The sequence below is a fragment of the Hydractinia symbiolongicarpus genome, chromosome 7 (assembly GCF_029227915.1).
Source record: "Hydractinia symbiolongicarpus strain clone_291-10 chromosome 7, HSymV2.1, whole genome shotgun sequence".
NCBI classification, from domain to species: domain Eukaryota; kingdom Metazoa; phylum Cnidaria; class Hydrozoa; order Anthoathecata; family Hydractiniidae; genus Hydractinia; species Hydractinia symbiolongicarpus.
In genome coordinates, this window is record NC_079881.1 from 12,855,377 (window position 1) to 12,877,714 (window position 22,338).

At 31.2% G+C, this 22,338-nt stretch overlaps 1 protein-coding gene and 1 long non-coding RNA gene across 4 annotated transcripts; one reads left to right on the forward strand and one right to left on the reverse strand.

Moving 5' to 3' along the window:
* Positions 1-971: 971 nt before the first annotated feature.
* On the reverse strand, positions 972-17,785 carry LOC130649628 (uncharacterized). Of its 3 annotated transcripts, XM_057455959.1 has the most exons (28): positions 16,360-17,785; positions 13,658-13,766; positions 13,435-13,585; positions 12,966-13,164; positions 11,263-11,319; positions 11,156-11,185; positions 11,043-11,075; positions 10,443-10,505; positions 10,336-10,369; positions 8,469-9,493; positions 8,351-8,395; positions 8,222-8,280; positions 8,002-8,023; positions 7,543-7,563; positions 6,674-6,718; positions 6,548-6,604; positions 6,322-6,426; positions 5,715-6,162; positions 3,839-5,014; positions 3,351-3,413; positions 3,057-3,119; positions 2,884-2,970; positions 2,755-2,787; positions 2,339-2,377; positions 2,106-2,150; positions 1,723-1,755; positions 1,518-1,616; positions 972-1,367 (listed from the first exon to the last, which is right to left on the reverse strand). In XM_057455959.1, exons 1-28 carry the CDS (start codon positions 16,366-16,368, stop codon positions 1,222-1,224), a joined length of 4,296 nt encoding a protein of 1,431 aa, XP_057311942.1. In that variant the 5' UTR covers positions 16,369-17,785; the 3' UTR covers positions 972-1,221. The 3 variants fall into 3 exon arrangements, with proteins under 3 accessions (XP_057311942.1, XP_057311943.1, XP_057311944.1); XM_057455960.1 differs by lacking the exons at positions 13,435-13,585; positions 16,360-17,785 and having other exon boundaries at positions 13,658-13,772; XM_057455961.1 differs by lacking the exons at positions 13,658-13,766; positions 16,360-17,785 and having other exon boundaries at positions 12,966-13,178; positions 13,435-13,561.
* Positions 17,786-17,829: 44 nt separating this feature from the next.
* LOC130649629 (uncharacterized) lies at positions 17,830-20,280 on the forward strand. The gene is made up of 2 exons (XR_008983077.1): positions 17,830-18,527; positions 19,407-20,280. It is a non-coding gene; the product is annotated as an uncharacterized LOC130649629 (long non-coding RNA).
* Positions 20,281-22,338: the final 2,058 nt, after the last annotated feature.

Consider the following 22,338-nt stretch of genomic DNA (forward strand, 5'->3'; position numbering starts at 1 on the left):
AATTCATGTTTTCCTTATGCCTTACGCTCTGCCGGGGTTTTAAATTTTTTTTCCTACAAGCGCTTTTCTAGTGGGCAGACCTGCGCGATATTAAACTCCGTAATCTTAGAATCTGAAGAAATTCAAAGAATGAAATCATAAAATTTCTAGTTAAGATAAGGAAAATGCAGGGTTTTTACCTTGACTTTGGTAAATTATTTTTCTACAATACAGCTACAATACAAATTATATTTTATCTTCTTATAACTGAGAAGAACTGAAAATAAACTGATTAGAAATGCTAATTAGGTCATTTTAGATGTTAAGAAAAAATTCTGAAATAGTACTTCTCTAATCAAATGATGGAAATAAGAAGTGCCTTATTTGTGGTATAACGACCGGCGAGGCATATTTTTGATTGGTTTTTTGTTTGTTTACTCTAACCAGATGTCAATATTTGTGCGAACTAACGAAGTTTACCCTTCTTTGATCGATCTCAAGAAACGGAAAAGACATTAAAACAACTCTTTACTCTAAGACAATTTTCCACTTGCAGGATCATAAAATTTCGGTAAACGAAAAGAATGGCTTATGATTTATACCCAATCATGCCTTAGTTACCTGTTCCGTTCATGTCGGAAAAAAATATTCTTGAAGCAGTCGTTTTAAATGTGAGCTTTTCGCTGTTTCTAAAACTATTATGTATTTTCACTTCATATTTTTGAGCAAATAATGTAAAAGTTGACCAATCTACGTTTAATCAATTTATAAATTTCTGTCCAGTTTGTTCGGAAGTGGATTTACACTTGAGACACCTGTTACTCCGAAGATTGGTGAAACAGCAAAATCACTTGCGTATAACGTGACCGTGAGAAGGTACAAAAGGTCTACCCGACGGTAATTATTAGTGTATTGGCGCAAAACATTTCCTATAGGATGACACATAGTCATTTCACAGGTTTGAACCAAGGAGAAATAAAGAAAGCAAAATGTGGACTAATTTTTCTTTCTGAACATAAAATCACAAATAAATTGCAAAGAATAAATGGATCGATTCATAACTTAAAAAAAAGGAAAAAAATCCACACTAACTCATTTGTGCGTAATACATGTACAGAACGCAGGAATGTAAATAGACACCAAAATGACTAGAAAGTAGGTAATTCAAAGCGACAACTTCACAAGTTAGCTAAAGTCAGTATATCCAAACAAAAAATTAGTAAAGCAAAAATAACTGCATGATTAACTAGTTAGTCCAATTTCTTTCAACCTTTTATTCTTTATGTCATCGAACTTTTTCCGCTCGTTGTTTATTTTTGTTCGCACAGCGAAGGCAAAATTGGCTGATCCAAAGTAACTTTTTGCAAAATTTTCCATTTCCAGTCGACCTAAAATAATGCAAGAATGATTGAGTATACTCGCACAAAAGACACAAAATAGTTGCTTTAAGCAACTATGCCTCATTTGCAAGTGATTGTTCAAACAATCTATTTACCTATACTTAAAAACCATCGAAAAAAAGCTAAATTATTTGATACCTGGAAATGGTCGATCATTGGTGCGACGCACGTAACAACCAAATTTTTCGAAGAACACTTTATTTAATTCCGAAGTCCACTTGACACTGGATTTGACAGCTAAGTATAAAAGCAACAATAAGATAAGTTTTGTTAATATCAAACCTAAAAAAGTGGTTTAACTAAACCTATATATATGAAGAAGCGATAAAAGTGTTCAACTTACGTTTGCATTTCAATCTCTCATTCTCTTCTTTATCTATTGGAATAAAATCTGGTTGTTTTTTTAAACTAGAAAATTCCTGGAAATTATAACTCTTGGTTAGCAAGACGACCATTCAAACTATTATTGCTTTAACAGAAAAAATATTGTCCTTTATAACTTATATATAGCAGCGTTTTTATACTATGGCAACTCAAAAATCAGTAAAGTTAATGACACTTGAAAGATCTAAGCATTTTTCAACATATTTAATCTCCAGGATCATTGGAAAGTTGAATTTCTGAGAGAATTTAAGATTGGGGAAGACGCCAAATTCTTTAAAATCTAATTTGCACACGAAGCAACCTACAAAGGTTTCTTTAAACTTAATTTTTTACATCACTTACCTTCATAGGAAGTAGGATCACATGAATCATCTCTAATTTGGGCATCTAGATAGAAATGGATATTCATAAACATGAAATACATCTTTTGCAAAAAATACTTGTACATCCCATAAATTTTAAACAATCCAGGTTGATATTTCTCGGTATATAAATAATTTTCATAACTGTCTAAGTGTTATTGAGAAAACTAAAATAAATAATTAAAACAGAAAGACTCTTGAAAGGATACTCACCAGTAATTTTAACGTACTTTTTTCTTTTTTTTGATCTGCCTATAATTCAAAGTCAAATGTACAATCAAATGGTCAACAAAAAATACATTTTTATTTCGGTGAACTCGCAATTACTTTTAAGTAAGTGAAAAAAAGTTAAGTACATGTAATTTGTAAAAATATTACGTTTAATATTAGTGATACTAGACAATTTTCCGCAAAAACGTTAAGTAATATATTTTGCATAGAGGACTATAAAAACAACTTATATTTCATCAAGACCAGATATGATTTTTAATTGACCTATGTGAGATTTAAAACAAATAAGGTCTGGTTTTCAAATTCAATGTTCTATAAATAAACATTTCCCACAATGCAGAGTAGGACAGGTTGAATAAATATTGTTTGGCAAAAAAATCAAAACTCAAACCACTCACCACGCAAAGGATACTTCCTAGCTTCAACTGGTACTAAAAACAAAAACAAAAAAACCATCGTATATCTAAAACAAGGTCATGGTTGGTATTATAAATCAGACGTTGTTTTAAATTAAATTTAAAACTAACCATTTTTTGATTCAATAGCTTCTTCATCCGATGAACTGCTCGACAGCATCATCACTCTTTTCCCCACTGATCTTTTTGTCTTTGTCGCTGAATAAAAAACCAAAAAAAACAAACACTTTGCAAGTCACTGAGGCCCAAAGGATTGAATCAATAAACTACAGTGAAGTATTAACCTTCAGCTGATGTTCTTACGGGAGTACTTGTCACTGCATAGTTAGTTGCCAATTTCTTGTCTTCTAAAGAAAGAAAGTATTAGTCTGCTATGTAGTCCATTGAGCAGCTTCAAGGTAATTTTCCAAACAATATAAAACAATGATGGGGAAGATCTTTAGGTTTTGGATCACACATTGATTTGAAAAAATTTCATCAAAAACAATGACTAATAAAAAGAACAAAATAACGAGTTTTGTAACTAACAGAAATTTTCTCTATTTGCACCAGACAACATTAGAAAAAGCAACACATACCTGTATGAGTTTTGTCTTTAAATGTTTTTAAACTTTTATCAGTTTCTTCAATATGACCGTTATCTATAAACAATCAAGTTATAAACACTGAAAGACTTGCTAATCATGAAAAGTCATTCTACATTTTGCTCATCTGCAATCTTTTAATAATTTTTTAATGAAATCAAATTTGGAACACGTATTATTTCGATCATAATAATCGTGAAATAATATTAGCTGATTTGAACATTTGTTAAATACATTATAAGAAAAAATTAAACAAATAAATGAAATACAGTGGTTAAAACGACAAAAATTTATAAAAAAGGTTTAATAAAACATAACCCGGCAAGTCTTCCATTATATCCTGGTTTCCTAAATCTCAATAAACAAGAAAAAAATTAAATTTACCACTCATGATCTATGATAAAGTTGTTACCTAGAATGCGTGCCACTTCCACAATTTTATTCCATAGAGAAAGGCTCCTCCCTAACAAATAAATACATACCGCTTGCATGGAGATTTATTAATTGTTTTCCAATCTTTGTGACTCCCATTAAAGCTAATGGGGCTTGATAAATATCTTTATTCATGCTTTCAGAATGACCCATATGGGCGTAGAACAGTTGTCTTTCCTGTTGTGGCAGGTCCAACGCAGCATATAAAGTGCTGACGCGGTGTCTATTAGTGGTTGCATTTATAATTTCCACATTGGTAAGTTCTAGTTTCTTACAGACTTCTTTCAATGCATGCCAGCCAGACACATTTAAAGATGACAGCTGTGTGCTGGCAAACACAAAATCATTATTTTTATCGATACCAGCCTTGAATCTAAATTTTGGATCAACTAACCTTTTCATAGCAGAAGTAGTGTCGTTTGGAAATAAAACAGACACCAAATGATGATTTCCTTTACCCGTCATGTAGGTTATTTTTAGTGAACTCACTAATAGTTTGTCAGCTTCATTCAAACTCTGAAGACGTTGTTGATCAATCCAGTTATCGCTTTCTGCTTCTAACCAATCTTTTACTAGGAGGCGACTTGTTTCCCCACCACGGCGCCCATTCAATAATGTTAGTCGTGTGAGTACTAAGTTCCTCAGTTCAACAAAAGAGTGAGCAGTCCATAACTCAAAAACACACAGTAGTTCACCCATTCTCTTGAGAATATGTTGATGTATTTTCTCAATGTCGCTTTCCAAAGGCAACTGACATGGTTTTCTTATTTTAACTAGCCTTTTTTTTTCAAGCTCGTATCGTGCAGAGGAAACCATGCAATCCTCGTTGGCTTTATAGCATACCATAAATTTTTCGATTTCACTGGCCTCCTCTTCGTTAGCTAACATATATTGATGAGCATACAATATTTTTACACTTTTGTTGATGATGTAAAAAACATTCTGGCGTAGTCCTGGCTTAAGACTACGATCAACATTCAAAGTAACAGCGTCAATGGCATCAGTAAAACACGTAAAATTCTTTCGCACAAACATATCTAACAAATTACCATGATCATGACAAACGCCATTCATCCTCTTAAAAGATTGGTACAGGCTACCTAACACTCGCATATGACCCCTAACAGATTTATTCACGGTGGCTGCTTTTTCTTTTTTGACTACAAGCTTTGCAAACAACTTCATTCCAATTCGTAATATCATTTCATCTTTGCGACATATATTTCCTATTATTAAACAAGGCAAATTAAATTTTCAAATATTCATTTTGTGTTTAAAGGTTTAGAAAATTGAAAAAAACATTATTTGCATCAATTTTAATGTACAGTGGAAGGTTGTACATTGAAATAGATGTTCTTAAACCTTTGGGGGCGTGAATACAAATTAAATAAACCTACATTTTTTTTCTGTCAAACATTTGTGAGTATTTATTTTAACGAAATAAACTTAAAACCTTTTGAAAACATAATTTTATGAATTAGGTCAATAATCTAAAAGATCAATTCATATATTTTTTTTTAAATTAAACTACAACTTTAATTGAACACTTTTTTACTATTTCGCTCATAAAAAACAACAAAAAAATGTTACACTTGATCATATGCAGGATGTAACATGATTATGTTCATTAAATAATTATTTGAATGAATTAAGGATTTCTATGAAATACATAAGGACTTTTAATGAATAGTACAAGTATTTTTTAACTCCTTAAATCCCAGAAGTTTCCTTTGCAATTTTTTATTATTTTTGATTACTGTAGTTATTCATAATAATTTAATAAAGAACAATGAAAATTTCATGAATTGGTAACAAATGTAAAGAACAGGGATGTTATCACCATAAAGCTGTCCTACAAATCAATTGCTAAACTATGAACAAGTATGGAAAAAAGCTCGTAACGTAAATATAAAAATGATAACTTACCTACGGGATCATCTCTAAGCTTGGCCAAAATGACTTCCTTGAATTGATCCGACATTTGGAGTGACATTGGAAGGAAGTCCAGTGACAATGGCAAGCCTGTTGGGACAGCATCTTGTCTTCTCATGCACGTTCTTTTGTGGCTGGCAAAGAAACGCTTAGAGATAAAAGCAGAGCATAAATTACAACGTTGCAATTCCAAGTATTTCTTTCTTTGACGTTCTCCTTGGAAAATAGGATTTTCTGTGGTAGCTTGCAACTTGTTGTACATTAAAATTCCTTCCCTTTTAATTTTTTTCCATTCCTCAATTTGCTTCACCTTAGTCATCTTTAGTGCATTTTTCACTCTTTCATTTTCCTTATGACATTTTTTAATGTGTCTGCTCAATTTTGAAGACATTATAGAACAATAAATGCACATTCTATACGGTTTTTTGTAAGGACTTTTTTTCTGAAATAAAAAGATAAGATGATTCTAGAATTGCTACATAACACAAAACATAAAGCCTTGCATCAATAATCCTAAATTTAAATAAAATAGCATTGGAAAGTATTAATCAGTCAGTAGTATATAAGTTTACACAATCTTAAAATGCATCGATAATAGTACCTGCAGTTTTTTAGACTCGGCTTCAATTGTTTCCTGTTCACTATCAGTATTCACAATGTCTAAATCCTCATCAATCTCCAAACCAGAATCATTTTTCACTGAAACCTGTTTGTGTTAAATAATACTATTGATAATTAAAAATAATAAATTAGGAAGCAACTTGTTGGTAGTTCAAAAGGGCTGAACAAATCATTGTAAATTAAATAAGCATCATCACAAAACTCACTTGTTCACAACAGCTGACTTCCCTAATGGTCTGCGTATGTTCAGCAACTTGACACACCTGCAAAATTTCCAGATATAAAAAAAGCTATGCAAGGATGTATGAAAAGTTATTACAAACATACAATACCTTTGTCGATGCTAGAGTTTCTATTTCTTCAAGATCAACTTTCATCTAACATTAATAAAGAGTAACTATTAGGTGTATTTAATTATTACTATTGACCGTGGGACCTAATGGAATTGATTTTGGACTTTGACCTTATAAATGCAGGAGATGAGAAAATTGGACTCCTAGAATTAACATTCTTCTTACTTTGGCATGAATGCTGGAACTACACTACATATTGCTTTAATTAAGTAATCATTTGGTGGTGCATGCTTTATTACCAAGTCATAACATCAGACAACTGACAAAACAAGTACTTTTAAAATAAATTTTTAAAAAAAATAAAAACAAAAAAATTGAAATTACATGCCTTCAATGCACAAGGCAAATTAAGCAAGTTTGGGTCAAATCCGAGAAATTAAATTCTCACAAAATGTCAATATTTCATGATTTTCAACAAAAGTTCTACAAAAATAAGTTTTCAACCAATAAACCATTAAATTGGCGTTAAATGGAAAAGTTACTGAGCACAAAAAAAGATTTGGTTTTATAAAATCTAATCTTTTAAATTTAATGATTTTCTGAATAAATGAAGAATTTCCTATAATTTTCTCTAATTATAACCAGTGCATCACAATGTAACCTTTGTAAACCAAAATTAACTGTCAGGTAATTTTACCATGAAGTTAATTTTTCATTTTTTCACTTCAACAATTCATAATTTTCAACATTTAGGTAAATCGATGACAGTATATTTTAGCAGCAAAAAAAAACATGAAAATTTTATTAACCTGAACTAACATTTGCTGAAAATATACCGGCATTTGTATTAAATTTAAATTAGAAATGCTGCAATGTAAAAAATATATGAGTAATGATGGAATACATACGAACTTCTCCAATACTTTTGTCTAAAAATAAAATAGCATCAATTTATTACTAAAATTATCACACCGTACAACTTTCTAGTGGACTTCAACTACACTGTATTCCAATAAAAAAAATGTGCAATGTCTTTATAGCATAATTATAACGGTAATAGTCTAAGCATTTCTTATATTAAATCAGGTGCTATCTATATCTCCTCCTCACAATTTAAAATCTTCAAAAACAAAAATGTACATAGGTGAATCTTTATTATATCGCAATAAAGATTCACCTACATAGGTGCACCATCCAGATAAACTATCTAACATATTGCCGTAGTGTGGTGTAGTGGTTTTGTCTTTGGCTCCCAACTCTAGGGTCCGGAGTTCGAATCCCACTCGCTGCCTGGCAGTATGTTAGTGATGAACAAAATAGTTCTTCTTCATTATAACAAAAATGTATATGGGAGAATTCTAACATACCAGTGTTTCAGTTTTGTCATTTCTAAAAAATAAACATAGAAATATTACAACAAAATTATCTTTAAAGAACTAAATAAGTTACTTTAATTTCGACTAAAAAAGCATTGTTTACATCGTTTACAGCAAATCTCATGTGAATGACACCATAAAAACACCAATTTTTCATAGTTTCGTTTGTAATATTTTATCACTTTTTGTAATATTTGAAAACAATAATTACCTAAAATTAATTTTTAATGGAAAAGTTGTTTCTTCATTACTACCATTCAAAATGGAACACTAAAAAATGAATAGTAAGTTTAAAATTTTTAAGTATTATTAGTGGAATTACTGGACCTTCAATACTTACTGTTTCACTGTCAGAACTGCTGAAATCAGGGACAATTTCAATTTCCTGAAACATAAATATTTATCATCAATACAATTAAAAATTATACTTTAAACGGAATCATGAATTGCATACATACTGGATAAGTAATTTTTACATCATCGTCACTACAATCCAGCTTGGCAAAATCTATGTCCTTGTAGTAGTCTGCAAATTTATCTCCACCAATGACATTCTTTTTATTTACACCACTGCCAATATTTTCCTGAATCTTTTTTTTTGATTGGTAAGTACTGTTCTTGTACGTATTTACACCTGATGCAACCACATCTGCACTCTTGTAATTTCGACCTTGGACACTGACAACATCTGCAATGATCTCAGCAACTTGTTCTTTATTTTCACAACCTATTTTCATATCCTGTATACCAGCAATATTCGTTTCCTCAACATTCTGTCCATGTAGAGGTTCATCACCACAATATCTGTCCCCTTCGTTTGATTCTACTTGTGTATAAACAGTAGGATTATCCACCTTATAACTCACACTACCAGCAACACGATTGACCAAAACTGCATCTTTGCCTTCACCTACACTTTGATTGTGTAAACTATCAGAATTATTGCCCTTGGGTTCACATACATCAACAAAATCAAGAACCTTGTCATTAGTGACACTTCTATCTATAACACTGACAATATCTGTAATGATTTCAGCAGCAACTTGTTCTTTATTTTCACCAACTATTTCCATATCCTGTATGATAGATGTGTTTTCAACATTTTCTTTAAGTTGGAGTTTATGAACACAATATTTCTCCCCTCCCATATTTTCTAATTGCATGTAAACAGTAGCACCATTTGTCTGATAACCACCATTAAAACCTTTGCATTTAATATTTTCCTCTACTTCCTCCTCTAATTTTTCACACAAATCAACATTCTGACCATTGATAGCAACTGAATCTTTTCCTTCGCCTACGTTTTTACTATATAAACGAACAGGATCGTTATTCTTGGGTTCATATACATCAACAACATCAATAAACTTTGCATTCACATCATCTTTATCTTTTACACAGGTGTCAGATTTTAGTTCAATACTTCCGTCTTTTTTCCGAACAACTACTTGATCACATTTTTCTTCGTCATTTTCCCCATTATCTAAAACAAATAGATCAGGTAAGGAGTATTCAAAAGTAAATAACATGTGTATAATACATATATATTGCAGTTCAGGGTGTATGCTACTCAAATTATTCAGAAACTTATATATTGTTCAGTTCATGTTTCTAAACTATTTAGTTACAATTCAATATTGCCTCTGGATTTTCCTTTTTTAACCAAGTTGTAATATCTTTGTTTAACCTTTTTCATATCATCCCAAAGAAGAATGAGATTAATTTTCCAGATGGACCCTCCTAAATAAATTTAGCCTGCATAAGTTCTATTTGAATTAAATCAGTCAAAACAGTATCTACAGAATCCAGAACCTATAGTACAGCATAAAATAGATAAGTGTAAGCAAATTAGGAAAATAATGTTATAATTACTGGAATTAGGCACTTAAAGTGAGACCATCCATAAAAATATGTCTGTTTTCTGTAACCGACACATTAAAATATCTTAACAGCTAGGTAGGCGATAATATTTTTTACATAAAAAAAATCAGTATCATATTGTCATATTTTTGACATTCTGCGCAAAGCATGTGAAAATCTGCATGACACGTGAAAATAACAAACCTAATAAATCAACCTATAAACCTAATAACATAACAAACAAACCAAATCAGAATTTAATTAGATAAAGAGTGTGAATTAAAATATTTACACTGATTATTTCAAATTATATGGATTTGGCATACAATGTGTATTTATAAATAATTCATAAACTTTTTGTACTTATAACATTTCACCCAGCCATTTTACCCGAAACAAACACATTTTTAGAGATAGCATGGGAAAGGGTGTTACGTAATTGAGAAATTTTCACACATTACAAACCTATCACTTCTGTTTGAAGAATGCAATCATGAATCTAATAAAAATAATTCAATATTTTTAAGATACATGTAACGTTAAAAACAACATAATTAAAGTATATATCTTACCTTGTCCAGACATTCCTTGACATCTTCCTCTGTTGTTGCACTACCAGAAATGAATTCATCATCCTAAGTGCAATATTAGCAAAAAATTACTGTACAGTAGAAATAATTTTGTTTTATTTATGGGAGTGATTCTCAAACATTATCTTTGTGTATGTTTCGTCTATATGGAGGAGCAAAAGATTGCTTTATTAGCAACATATTTTTTGTTGTATGGTAAAAACATAAATATTGTGCTACAGTTTAACTCTTGTTATTAAATACAAAAAAATTGAAATCGATAACATATTGGTTAAACAAATCATTTTCAAAAATTGGATAAAATTAAGTCATTTTGACACATATCAGAATTCCAATCTTAAAAACTACACAACATAAAATATTTAAATGAAAAAGAGAAAATGAAAATTGTGGATATATAACTGATTATAACTTAAAATTATTCCAAAATAACTTGTACAGTAATTAGAGCTAATATCGTGGAAGCTTTTCTTCAAAATTAACTTTTTAGTATGGCTAATAACAGGAACCAAAACGTGGACATCATGAAAGATTACAATATTGATACAAAAACATTTTGCCTTAAAAATGTAGATGGCTTACATGTTCAGAATAAATTTTCTTTTTTTGGTTATTCTAAAATCACAAAAAAGGTTTTATTATAAACACAAGAATTTTTTGAACAAAAAGTTCAAAATCTATGATTGGATACTCACAATTACATTCCCAGGATCGCACAAAACAAACTGAAAAGAAAGAAAAGAAAAATAGCAGTTACTCTAGTGAAGAAAAAGAAAAATGTATATATTACAAAAAAACTTACTCCCTGCTTGGTAACAACATCAATATTTGCAAAATATGGTGAAGCAGTCTCCTTGTTCTAAACATAATAGAAGTAACGGTTGAAGTTCTCAAAAAAAATTTTCGAATATTTTTTTGATATTTTTCAAAAAAGAATCAAAAATAATTATTGTTAAGGCAACTCCAATGTTCTACGGGAGAAATCGATAGTAACTTACGGTCGGGTGGCAAAATAAAAATAATTTTATTGAGAATGTATGGTTGGAACAACAACAAAAATAAAGAAATACACACTAACAACGGCGGTTAAAAAATAAAAAAATTCAAAAAAATCGTTTGTAACCGTTTCAACTCGCTTGGTTGATTTGAAATTCATTTCGTAATCATTTCCAAATCATTTTGTATTCATTTCCCATTAGTTTTTCACAAAAATAAGAATTAATTCGTTTCATCTACGTTAAATTCGTTTCGGTTCAAATTGCTTTAAAATCACTTAAATTGTCACACATGTTTATAAGACATTGTCAATTTCTAAAGAAATTTAACTATCAAATTACGTAAATAACTGCATTCTTCTTGCAGAAATAATAAAATTCTTCGCTAAAAACGAATATGTAACAGATTTTCTGTTACAAAACGTTTTAGCCGATATTATTTTTTTGTTTTCGTGAAAATTAGAGTCTGTCGAGCCTGTAGAACAACTAATGAAGTTGAAGTCGCCTAAAAGTTACAAAATGAGAAAAAATCTGTGTGCTCAAAGTTAAAATTCCTCAAATATATTTAATCTGTATGATAATTAAGGAGTTTTAAAATTCCTCTAATATATTTAACCTGTATGATAAGTAAGGGGTAACTAGGGTAATAACTAGGTTCTGCAAAAACACTTTACCTCTATGTTTAATAAAATATTCATGACTTATTAATTATTCACAAACATAACATTCCTTTAGCATGATTTTTGCAGTGCAAAATTTTTGAATTGCATTTTCTCGAAATAAAATTTTCCAACGTAACAGTACATAGTTTTGTTGAACACTCCTCTCCATTTTGTCGAAATTCTATGAAAATAAGTTTGTTGCGACAATTTATTTGGCTACAAAACTTTGCTTTTTTTAGCGCAAAAGTGAGAAAATATCGAGCTATTGATCCATCATATACTTAAAAATTGATAAATCAGTCATAAAACAGCTGTTGTAAAACAAAATATGCTATATTTTTTGAACCACGTTTTGTTTTGAGTAAAAAAAGCAAAGTTATTTAGAGCTGAATAAGATCTTTGCAACCATATGTTTTTCAAGAAACAAAAATTTTACTGAAGGGAGTGTTTGGTAAAATATACTAGAAAGGTGAATTTCTGTAAATAATTTTTTTTCTCCTTCTTGGATTTTTTTATGGAAATATTTTATCATCATTCTAGAGATAATTTATTTGGCTTTCAGAATATATATATATATATTTGTTACAGTTAATAAAGCAAGCAGAGAAGATATTTTAAATATACTGAGAATGTGTCTAAGGGGGTTACCGTATCCTTAATGGAAGTTGATGTCCTTTAAAAGGCATTCCAGGAATGCCTTTTTAGAGGACAATTGCATCGCGTAACTTGGTGAACTGGCGTATGTGATTGATCACATAAGCACCTATTTTTAAAATGAGAAGCCTGATTCATCACAACTATAAAATCTAACTAAAAAGAAATAACAAAAAAGTGACAAAGATACTCACTTTTCTCCAAAAAAGTTCTTTCATATCTCCATACGAATATCTCAACTCTTCTCCAATAGATATGACTTTGTCACACAAAACAAACAGGCAAAGATGCAAATGCCCATTATCATCATATATCGGTTTCATGCAACAGTTTTTGGCATTTTTGCTGTCATTAACGTATTTCCCAAACTGTGTGTTCTCAGTTGCATCAATGCTATTATAAATAATCTTAAAATTGCAGTATATTACCTAGAGTACTTTTCAAATTTCACAACTGACTTTTGTGACAATTTTCCTGAATATTTTATGAAAATCAAATTTTCCATTTTTCTCAAAAGAAAATATTTTTTGCCGGCATTTATTTGCAAAAATTATCCTGTGCTCTTTACAAAATTCGTAAATAAAGTTTCTTTCCAACAATCTTTACGCAAGTAACTGCTGTGGATATTAAAATAATCACAACATATATGTACAATTTGCTTACCAACTGTTATTATAAAAAAATAAAAAGGAACCAGCTTCATCAGGATATGTAGATTGCAATTTTTCACCCTCAACTTTACTAATACAATTTCCAGCATACTCAAGAAGAAATTCACCATGTTGAAATGTTTTTGTAGCAAACACTCCAAAACCTTATAAAAAAAGTTGTATCATAATAATGTAAAACAGTTCACACCCTATTTGGAAGCATAATAGATGTATACCTATGTTGTCATTGATGAATAATTTCTGGAAACCACTTTGATCTGCTTTTTGTTTGCAATAATACTTTGCAATAGAACGTGGGTCTGTCTCACGCTTATTCTGTCGTCTCTAAAAATAAATACAAAGATGAACAAATAAAAATTGAAGTAAATGAAAAGTAGAATTTCACCCTTTGGCAGCCAGGTCACTTTTTTATTTTTTTCAAGAAACGTAGATGTACTCTAAAGAATCACAAATAAAATTCCTTTCATATAGTAAAAAAATAATTTTACTAAATTAAATTTAAATTTTACAAAAATTTGAATAAATTTTATGTTACCTAAAATTATTTAAAGGTTACCTCCCGCGAAAAATAAAGGTAACTGCATATACAAGTACTTGAAAGGCTGTCTAGGAATTTGAATATTTTTTTAAAAATTCTTGATTGGTTCTTTAGAATTTGGACTAAGAAGATTTACTAATTATGCATGATGACAAGCCATAGAGAGTTAAAAATGTTTCCTAGCCATTCACTTTGACGCGTTTTGAACATTTTTACATAAATTTTAACATTTAGTTATCATAATTATGCTCAATTCATACTCATGGCATCATAATTTTGCATAATTAGCACAACTTTTAAGACAAATATCTCAGAAACGGATAAAGATTTTTCAAAAAAATAAAAGGATTTCTAGAGAACTTTCAAAAATCTTTCATATGAGCTTAACTTAATTTTTTGCGGGAGGTAACCTTTGAGGTGGCAGTAACCCTTCTTTAGCTGTCCAAATAGCTGAATTATTTACTCAGTGTTTTATTTATACCATTTTATTTTACTATTTCCTAGAAATATAGGCCTTAATACATAAGAAAATGATTTTAACTTAACACTAAAATTGCTGAGTCAGCAGAAATTTCTTTTTAAAAATGTTTCAAAAACAAGAAAAACTTTTTACAATCTCGTTATTTTTCATCAGCTTCTGTTTTTAAATGAACCTTGGGTTAACCCTGTTAAAACGGTGTGCGGATTTTTTTTGTTCATTCTTATTTTTTTAACAATAGCCTTTAATCTTTTTTCAAAAGATTTTTTGTTAGCATCCCCTGCTGCATCAAACGCTGTTAAAAGAAAAATATCCCGAATAAAAAGATTTCCGCACACCGTATCATGGCTGCATGATTCACCAAGCATGTCTGAAAATTTTAAAGTAAAACGAAAATGCTATTGAAAGTTACAGCTTGTGCAATGTAGCATAATGAAGATCATCTTAAATTTCTTCATAATGCGCCATCTTTGTTGTTATTAACGTTTCTCTTTAATAATTACATCATTTCTTTCTGTACAATTTCACAACCATGTAGACTTAAACTATACTCGGGAAAACTAATTAATTATTCATGAATTTTATTTTAAAGAGGAATTTTTAAGGCTAAATATTTTTGGTGAAAGATAATAGTATTATAGCCATAAAATCGTGACAAGTGTGTTATAACAGAAAAAATTGGATATATATAGTCTGAAAATAACCTTACGTCACCAATTATGTAAAAAAAATCCGATTTTTAAAAGGATTACTGCCACCTTAAAATAATGTTTTATTATTGTAATAACATATACAGTACCGCTTAAATGTACACAAGTTTTAGGATCTCATGTCTCATTTCTACATAAATATCTTTTATTCATTACCTCTTTTGTAGACTGCGTAATTGAAGAATTAAAAACAGCGCTTCATTTTTTGCGTTTTTATTTCCATGTGATTTCTTTGAATAATATTACTCGCTACAGTTTTATTTAGGAGCTTGATTGTTCACGCACATAAGGAATGAGTTCGTATTTTAGGCGAGTTATTATTCACTTGTCTAACACATTTTAGGACCGTGCCAAGGTGCATGCGTGCGATCGCGCACCTAATATGAGGCAGTCTGCAAAATCATTTCTATACATCTTAAATAACGAAACGTTGTGGTAAAAAAAAATAGTTAGGTGTGATTCACACTGGCTAATATTCACATTGCACTTGTAAATTTTGCTTACAAGTGCGATTTTTTGCACTCCATATAGCACTGGTAATTTTTTAGCGGGTGCTTTTTCTGGCTCTGGCCTGACATATTAGAAAAGTTAAATCATTGTGGGTATTAAATGTGTGTTTTTGTAAAATAACCTTCACACAAAAAATCATTGCTACCTGTTTTGTTTTGTCTTAAAATGTTTGTATGTTTTTTTGTGTCATAAAACAAACGATACAAAGTACATTATATACTTCGTTATGCTAAACGAAAACAATATTAAGTGCTTTGTTTAAAGTAAAAAGTACAAACGAAGTCCATACAAACTTTTTTATAACATGATACAAAATGTTTTCTTGTCACTTAAAAAAGGAATATGGCCACGTTAAAGCTCTGTAGAGACATTTTCTCATCATTTTAAAAATAAATACAACTTTCAAGCTTCATAGAGACGTTTTCTCATCACTTTAAAAAGAAATATGGCCACGTTAAATATATAATATATATGTAAATATATGGTAGTATAAAGACAAAGTGATTTTATGCCAAATACAAGTCAAAATATAGTACGTTTATATTAAGCCTGTTAAGTATTATAATTTATTAATTATAATCGAATAATTATTCTATTGAATTCTTCACCACCATCATTTGCATGGTGAAATTTAGCCCATAGTAGGATTAAGTACTTTTTTCTACAAGAAAAAAAACTTACTTTTGACATTGATGCAAACTTTTATTTATTGTCAATTTACCTAGTAACAAAGATTTAAATATGCTAAACATGGACCATAATATATTGTTCTGTTTCACATGAAAACCTATTACCATAATCAACTTTTTTTAACATATATATACATAGATATTTCAGGGTGTTTGTAGTTGCGGCAATCATGTCTCAGCTGAATAGAACCAACCACAATAATTTACAAAATGATTAATTAAATGTGTGAGTGGGTCAGGAATACATAGCGGGGTGCAACTTACCGAAAGAGATTCAGGAGAGTTTACTGTATTTAAAGAAACTCCTAGTTTTGCAAGGAAAAGACTATACATTTGTTTAAAAAATTAAGCAAAACATATACTTTTTTATTGTAGTAAAACATCGTTACTATATCTGAGCATCCCACAAACTACCAAGTCAGAAAATCAAATAATTTATGACAACATTAATTTATCAATCAAAACAAGATTTGCTTAAATTTGACGGAAAACATAATTCAGATATACTGTGATAGTATTGTTCTGCCCAATCTTAGGAGACTGCCCAATATTTGGACATAAAAATGCCCAGTTCGTCAAAAGATTAGGCAGGAGACCATGGATGTGACACACAAGCTCTGTTGTTTGCAAGACCCTACAAACATTCTCAGGCACATTAAAAAAAATATATTTGGGGTATGTACATCAAAAACGAATTTGCCAGTACTGTTGAATTGACCAGGCCAGATTTGGCTAAGACGGGGGCCGTTTCAAGATTGGGCAGAACAGTATCATTGGGAAATTAGCAAGATAGTTTGGTGATATTGTTTTCGAAAACGCTGTATTTGATCCAATTTGATCAATAGACATATAGTTAAAATTGTAATACTATTCTCACTTCAAGGGAAGGTTATATTTTTTGTGGTGAGTCAATAAATGTAAGCTTGCTGTATCAAGCTGGTTTCTAATGTCTGACATCAAGCAATGACAGATGAGCATTAAGTGCACAAGAAATGTGCATGATTCTGTGCAAAAATGCAAATTTGGACCAGAAAACACACACACATTAAGATTCCAGTATTTTGTGCAATTCAAACAACCATATTTCAACCATGACAATATACAGTAGTAAAAGCTGTTAAATTGAAAGCTATGACCTTGACCAAGAGAATAATAAGGCGTCAAATAAGAAAAACTGTTTTTACACTCAGCTATGCTAGCTAGCTATCACAGTGAAGTTAGTTTTAGTCAAATTCATAAGAAAATAAAAGAAAACAAAGAAAGTAAGAAACAGAAAATAAAAACACAAGAAACTTTGGCAGCTCAAAGCGCGAAGAACTTTCCCGCGTCCAATATATGACGTAATGTTGGTCAATACTGCTACGCTATTGGTCAACAGTTTTTGGTTGCCTTCATATATAAATGGCGAACATAGTTACGCTAAATTCAGCGGTGCCTGGAGAAATTATGAAAAGGTATATGGTTACAATAGATTACACTTTGTTTTGCCCTCGAAAGGAGATGGTCAGAGAATCTATATACTTTAAATTTTTAAGTTTTTATTTCCTAGTTACGCCTGTGTATGTTAAGGGGTTTATAATCTTGGGTAATTAGATCATTTTAATTTGTTGTCTTACTTGTTCAGTTATTTTTGTTAATGTTTTTTAAATTTCTTATAGACTGAGCAAGTTGAATTTTGTAAACAAACTTTATGTAGACAGTTGTTTCATAAAAATGGCGTGTAAAGGTTTTAGCCATATAGCTGTTCTGCCTGGATAATGAACATTGGCCTGATTAAGAAGTAGCTTGCCCTGGTTAAGAACAGGGCAGGAAATACATAATCAGGGCAACATAATCAGGACAGGCCGGCTTATTACTCAAAATAATTATTTGGCACTTATAAAAGGAACATAATCAGGTCAGGCCAGATTGTGTACGACAGTCTAATATTATTTCTCACTTATTATAGAATGAACATAATTGGGGCAAAGGTGCTGATAAGCCGCAAACGCCTGCGCATATATAAGGGCGAGTTCGGGCGACTTTTCGAATTAAATTGACGGTTGTCCGCCGAAACCGCCTGCACTTTCCCGAACTCGCTCGAAACATTCCTGAAATGCAACACCTTGTAACATAAACATGGCGGAAGACAATTAAAGAACACGCTTGAAGAGAAAGGAGGTAATAAAGTTTATATATAAGTTATTTATCAAGTAAATCTTATCAAAACCATAAAAACAGTTCTTTTAAGAACTTAGCTACCATATAGTTAGTTCATTCTAATTTTTATACTTTTTTAAATAATTCTTCGAGAGTCATTTATGGTGAATCTTTTTTTCGGGCATTGTTCGGGACTATGCGGGTTTTTTTCGGCCAAATACTGAATTTTCTTTAAAATGCCGAACTTACCCGAAAACACCCGCACTTTTTACGGTGTATGCGGCTTATCGGCACCCTCGTGGGCAGGCCCACTTATGTATGACAGGCAAATATTATTCTTTATTGAATTTCCGTGCCCGCAGGCGTAGGAAATTCTTTAAAACCGACGTTTTTTTCTTTCGGAGCATTTTTTAAGAAAAAATCGACCCTGGGATTTCACGTTCCTCCGTCACAGATTCAAACTTCTTACCCAAGCTCCCTAACTACTTGGAAGTCATCTAAATGACGTTTCAGGCCAAAATTGGTATTTGTTTTCGACAAAATTTGGCACAGTTAACAAAAAAATGTGCTAAACATAATGGTGACATAATAATTTTGATTTTTGTCACCTAAATGTCATTTTAGGCCAAAATTGGTCCAAAAATTCTAACTACTTTATTATAAACAAAATTTGGCACAGAAAAAAAGTATGCTGAAAATGATGGTCACATCAAAATTTTGATTTTTTGTCAACTAAATGCTGTTTAAGACCATAAACGTTTCAAGCGCAAGACTTTTAACTATCAATGATAGGCTGTAATTTTGTTAGCAATTTCTTTTAAAATGTGAGTTTATTACGACACGTTTCGTTTTGTTTCCGTTTGTTTAAGATATAATGTCACATGTGTGCTTTATCTTCAGAGCTTAATGCACCAAACCTCTTCGAATGTCTGGCACGATAACACAACGAATTAGCAGGTTGTCATCAAATATTTTGGTAGCGAGCGGAAATTCTTAGAGCCCCCAGAGCTTCTTGTATTATGCTTCAGAACAAGTCCATTGACGTCTTTGAAGGAATTCATATGATTGATGCCTTAAAAAGTGCTGCCATAGCTACCCGAAATCGGTTGATGCTTACCATGACATTTGGTGTGAGAAAGCTATATTTTTAGCTCAAAAAGTGTGTTACTCCTGCAAAATCTGGGACTTGTGGCCGTCAAAGAAAGAGGTCCAACATTCCTGCTGATAACATTTCAGAATATTTCAAATGGACAACAACTATTCCAATGTTGGTGCTGGAGTTTATTTTTAAGTAAGATGCGCTCTCTCATCAAAATTTAAGTGAATTAATTCAATAGTAAGGTTATATTAAAATATTGGTAATAAATAGTAAAAAGTAATAGTAGTAGTGTCGTAAATAATTATATAATAAGAAATACTCTCCCCTTTTTTTTGGTGATGACAAACCTGCTTGATTTCAAAATGTTCCCCGGGCTCAGTAACTTCGCTGACAGTACCTGGGTCAAGGAGCAACTAAGTTTTTTTCTTTTCTCCATTGATGATTGCGATTGTGATTGCTATAATGACATGATTAATCCATACCTTCCTTTTGTTAAATTTTTCACACATTAGTTATATACAAATTGTAACAAAACAGGTAGCTGTAATGATAATATTTTTGCAAGGATTTTTTGTAAAACACTGACCATACACTGTTGTATGGTAGTAACAAAACAGGTAGCTGCAATGATAATAATATTTTTTAAGGATAAATACACTTATTCTTAGCGTTTAAGTCTTATCATTGAATTCCTGTGCGTGCAGATGACAGAGCCCCTCTCTTTGCTTCTCTATGTTTCTTTTCTTGCCTACCGGGCTCGGCATGACTCCAGCAGACAGTACCTGGTTTCTGGAGCGGCAGTATGACTGTCCATGTTGGACTTAACAAGCTATATTTTCAATATGTTTTTCGTTTGTCCTACAGGCATGCTGACGAGCCCTGACATTGGGGGAAACAGTCTTATTTATTGCGGTGCAGAAGCGATTGCGAAAATATTCCTATTCTGTCATACCTGAGGCCTTACAAATTAAAACACTTATATACGCATTGGTTGCGTAAAACACGCAAAGACCCGAAGCAGTGTTTTTTTTGTTTTTTTTTACGCTTTGACATAGTAAAAAAATTGCCTACATCCGTGCCTGGCGAGGTAGTACGACCTTTAAAAATGTAGGTTGTATAATTATAAATGAGACTGCATCAAATTTCTATTTTGCAGAAATAGGGCACACAATTTATTTGTAGTGTTGAAACGTTCCAGATTAATTTCAATGTGCAATTGGATTTAGAATAAGTATATATACACCATTTTTCTACTTTGTAGAAACAGGGCACACAATTTATTTTTTGACTTGAAACATTACAGGTTACTTTGATTTGTGCAACTGTGGGCTGTTATATTGATTTTTCTATTTTTGCAGAAATGGGGCACACACATTTTTTGACTTAAGGCCAAAATTCACACACGGAAAACGTTCCGCGGACCGGACCGGATCAAACAAAAACAAAGCTTTGCCCATGCACATTGTTAGCTCATTACGCAATCGAAACGGAAAATTGTGCTGTCCGAGAAGCTAGAAGACAGTTGAAATGTTTTTAACTTTTTTTCTGGTCCGCGAAGCGACTAGCATTTTTGACCAATACCAAGCTACAAAATATAGCCAAGTGACATCAAGAAACGACCGGCAGCAGCAAGCACATGTTTTTTATCCATATTATGTTGTTATTATTGTCGTAGCAACGTAGAAATTAATATTCGGTCTTTAACGTACTGGAACAGAACGGAACGAAACAGAACAGATTTTTATCGTTATCCGGTTCGGTCCGTGGAACGTTTTGCGTGTGTGGATACTGGACTTAAAACGTTACTGGTTATTTTGACTTTTGCAGATGCATTATAAATAAGGCCGTATCAATTTTTCTATTTTGCATTACTGAAGCATACGTATTCTATTTTTTGACTTAAAATGCTAGAGGTTGTTTTGATTTGATCAACTGTGTTACAAATCATATTGCATCGATGTTTCTATTTTGCAGAAATGGAGCACACATTGTATTTTTTAACTTAAACGTTACAGGTTATTTTTATTTGAACAACGGTGTTATAAATAAGGCTGTATCGATTTTCCTATTTTGTAGAAATGGGCCACACAATTTATTTTTTGACTTAAAACATTACAGCTTGTTTTGATTTGTGCAACTGCAGCATAAATAAGAATATATTGTTTTTTTTTTTCTATTTTTGTAGAAACGGGGCACACAACATATTTTTTGACTTGTAACATTACAGGTTATTTTGATTTGTGCAAATGTGTTATAAATAGGCAGTATCAATTTTTCTGTTTTTGCAGAAATGGGGCACACATTCTATTTTTTGTGTTGAATCGTTATATATTAATTTCAATGTGCAACTGGATGAAGAATAAGAATACAACATTTTTCTATTTTGTAGAAATGGGGCACACAACATATTTTTTGACTTAAACGTTACAGGTTATTTTGAGTTGTTCAACTGCGTTATGAAAGGCAGTATCAATTTTTCTGTTTTTACAGAAATGGGGCACACATTATATTTTTTTTTTACTTAAAAGTTGCAGATTATTTTGACTTGTGTAGCTGCGTTATGAATAAAGGCTGTATCAATATTTCTATTTTTTCAGAAATTGGGCACACATTCTTTTTTGTGTTAAAACATACATCTTAATTTCAATGCGCACCTGGGTTTACAATAAGAATTATACGAGTATAGAACCAACATTGAGCAATTTAATTTTGTATTGACAATATATTTCGATC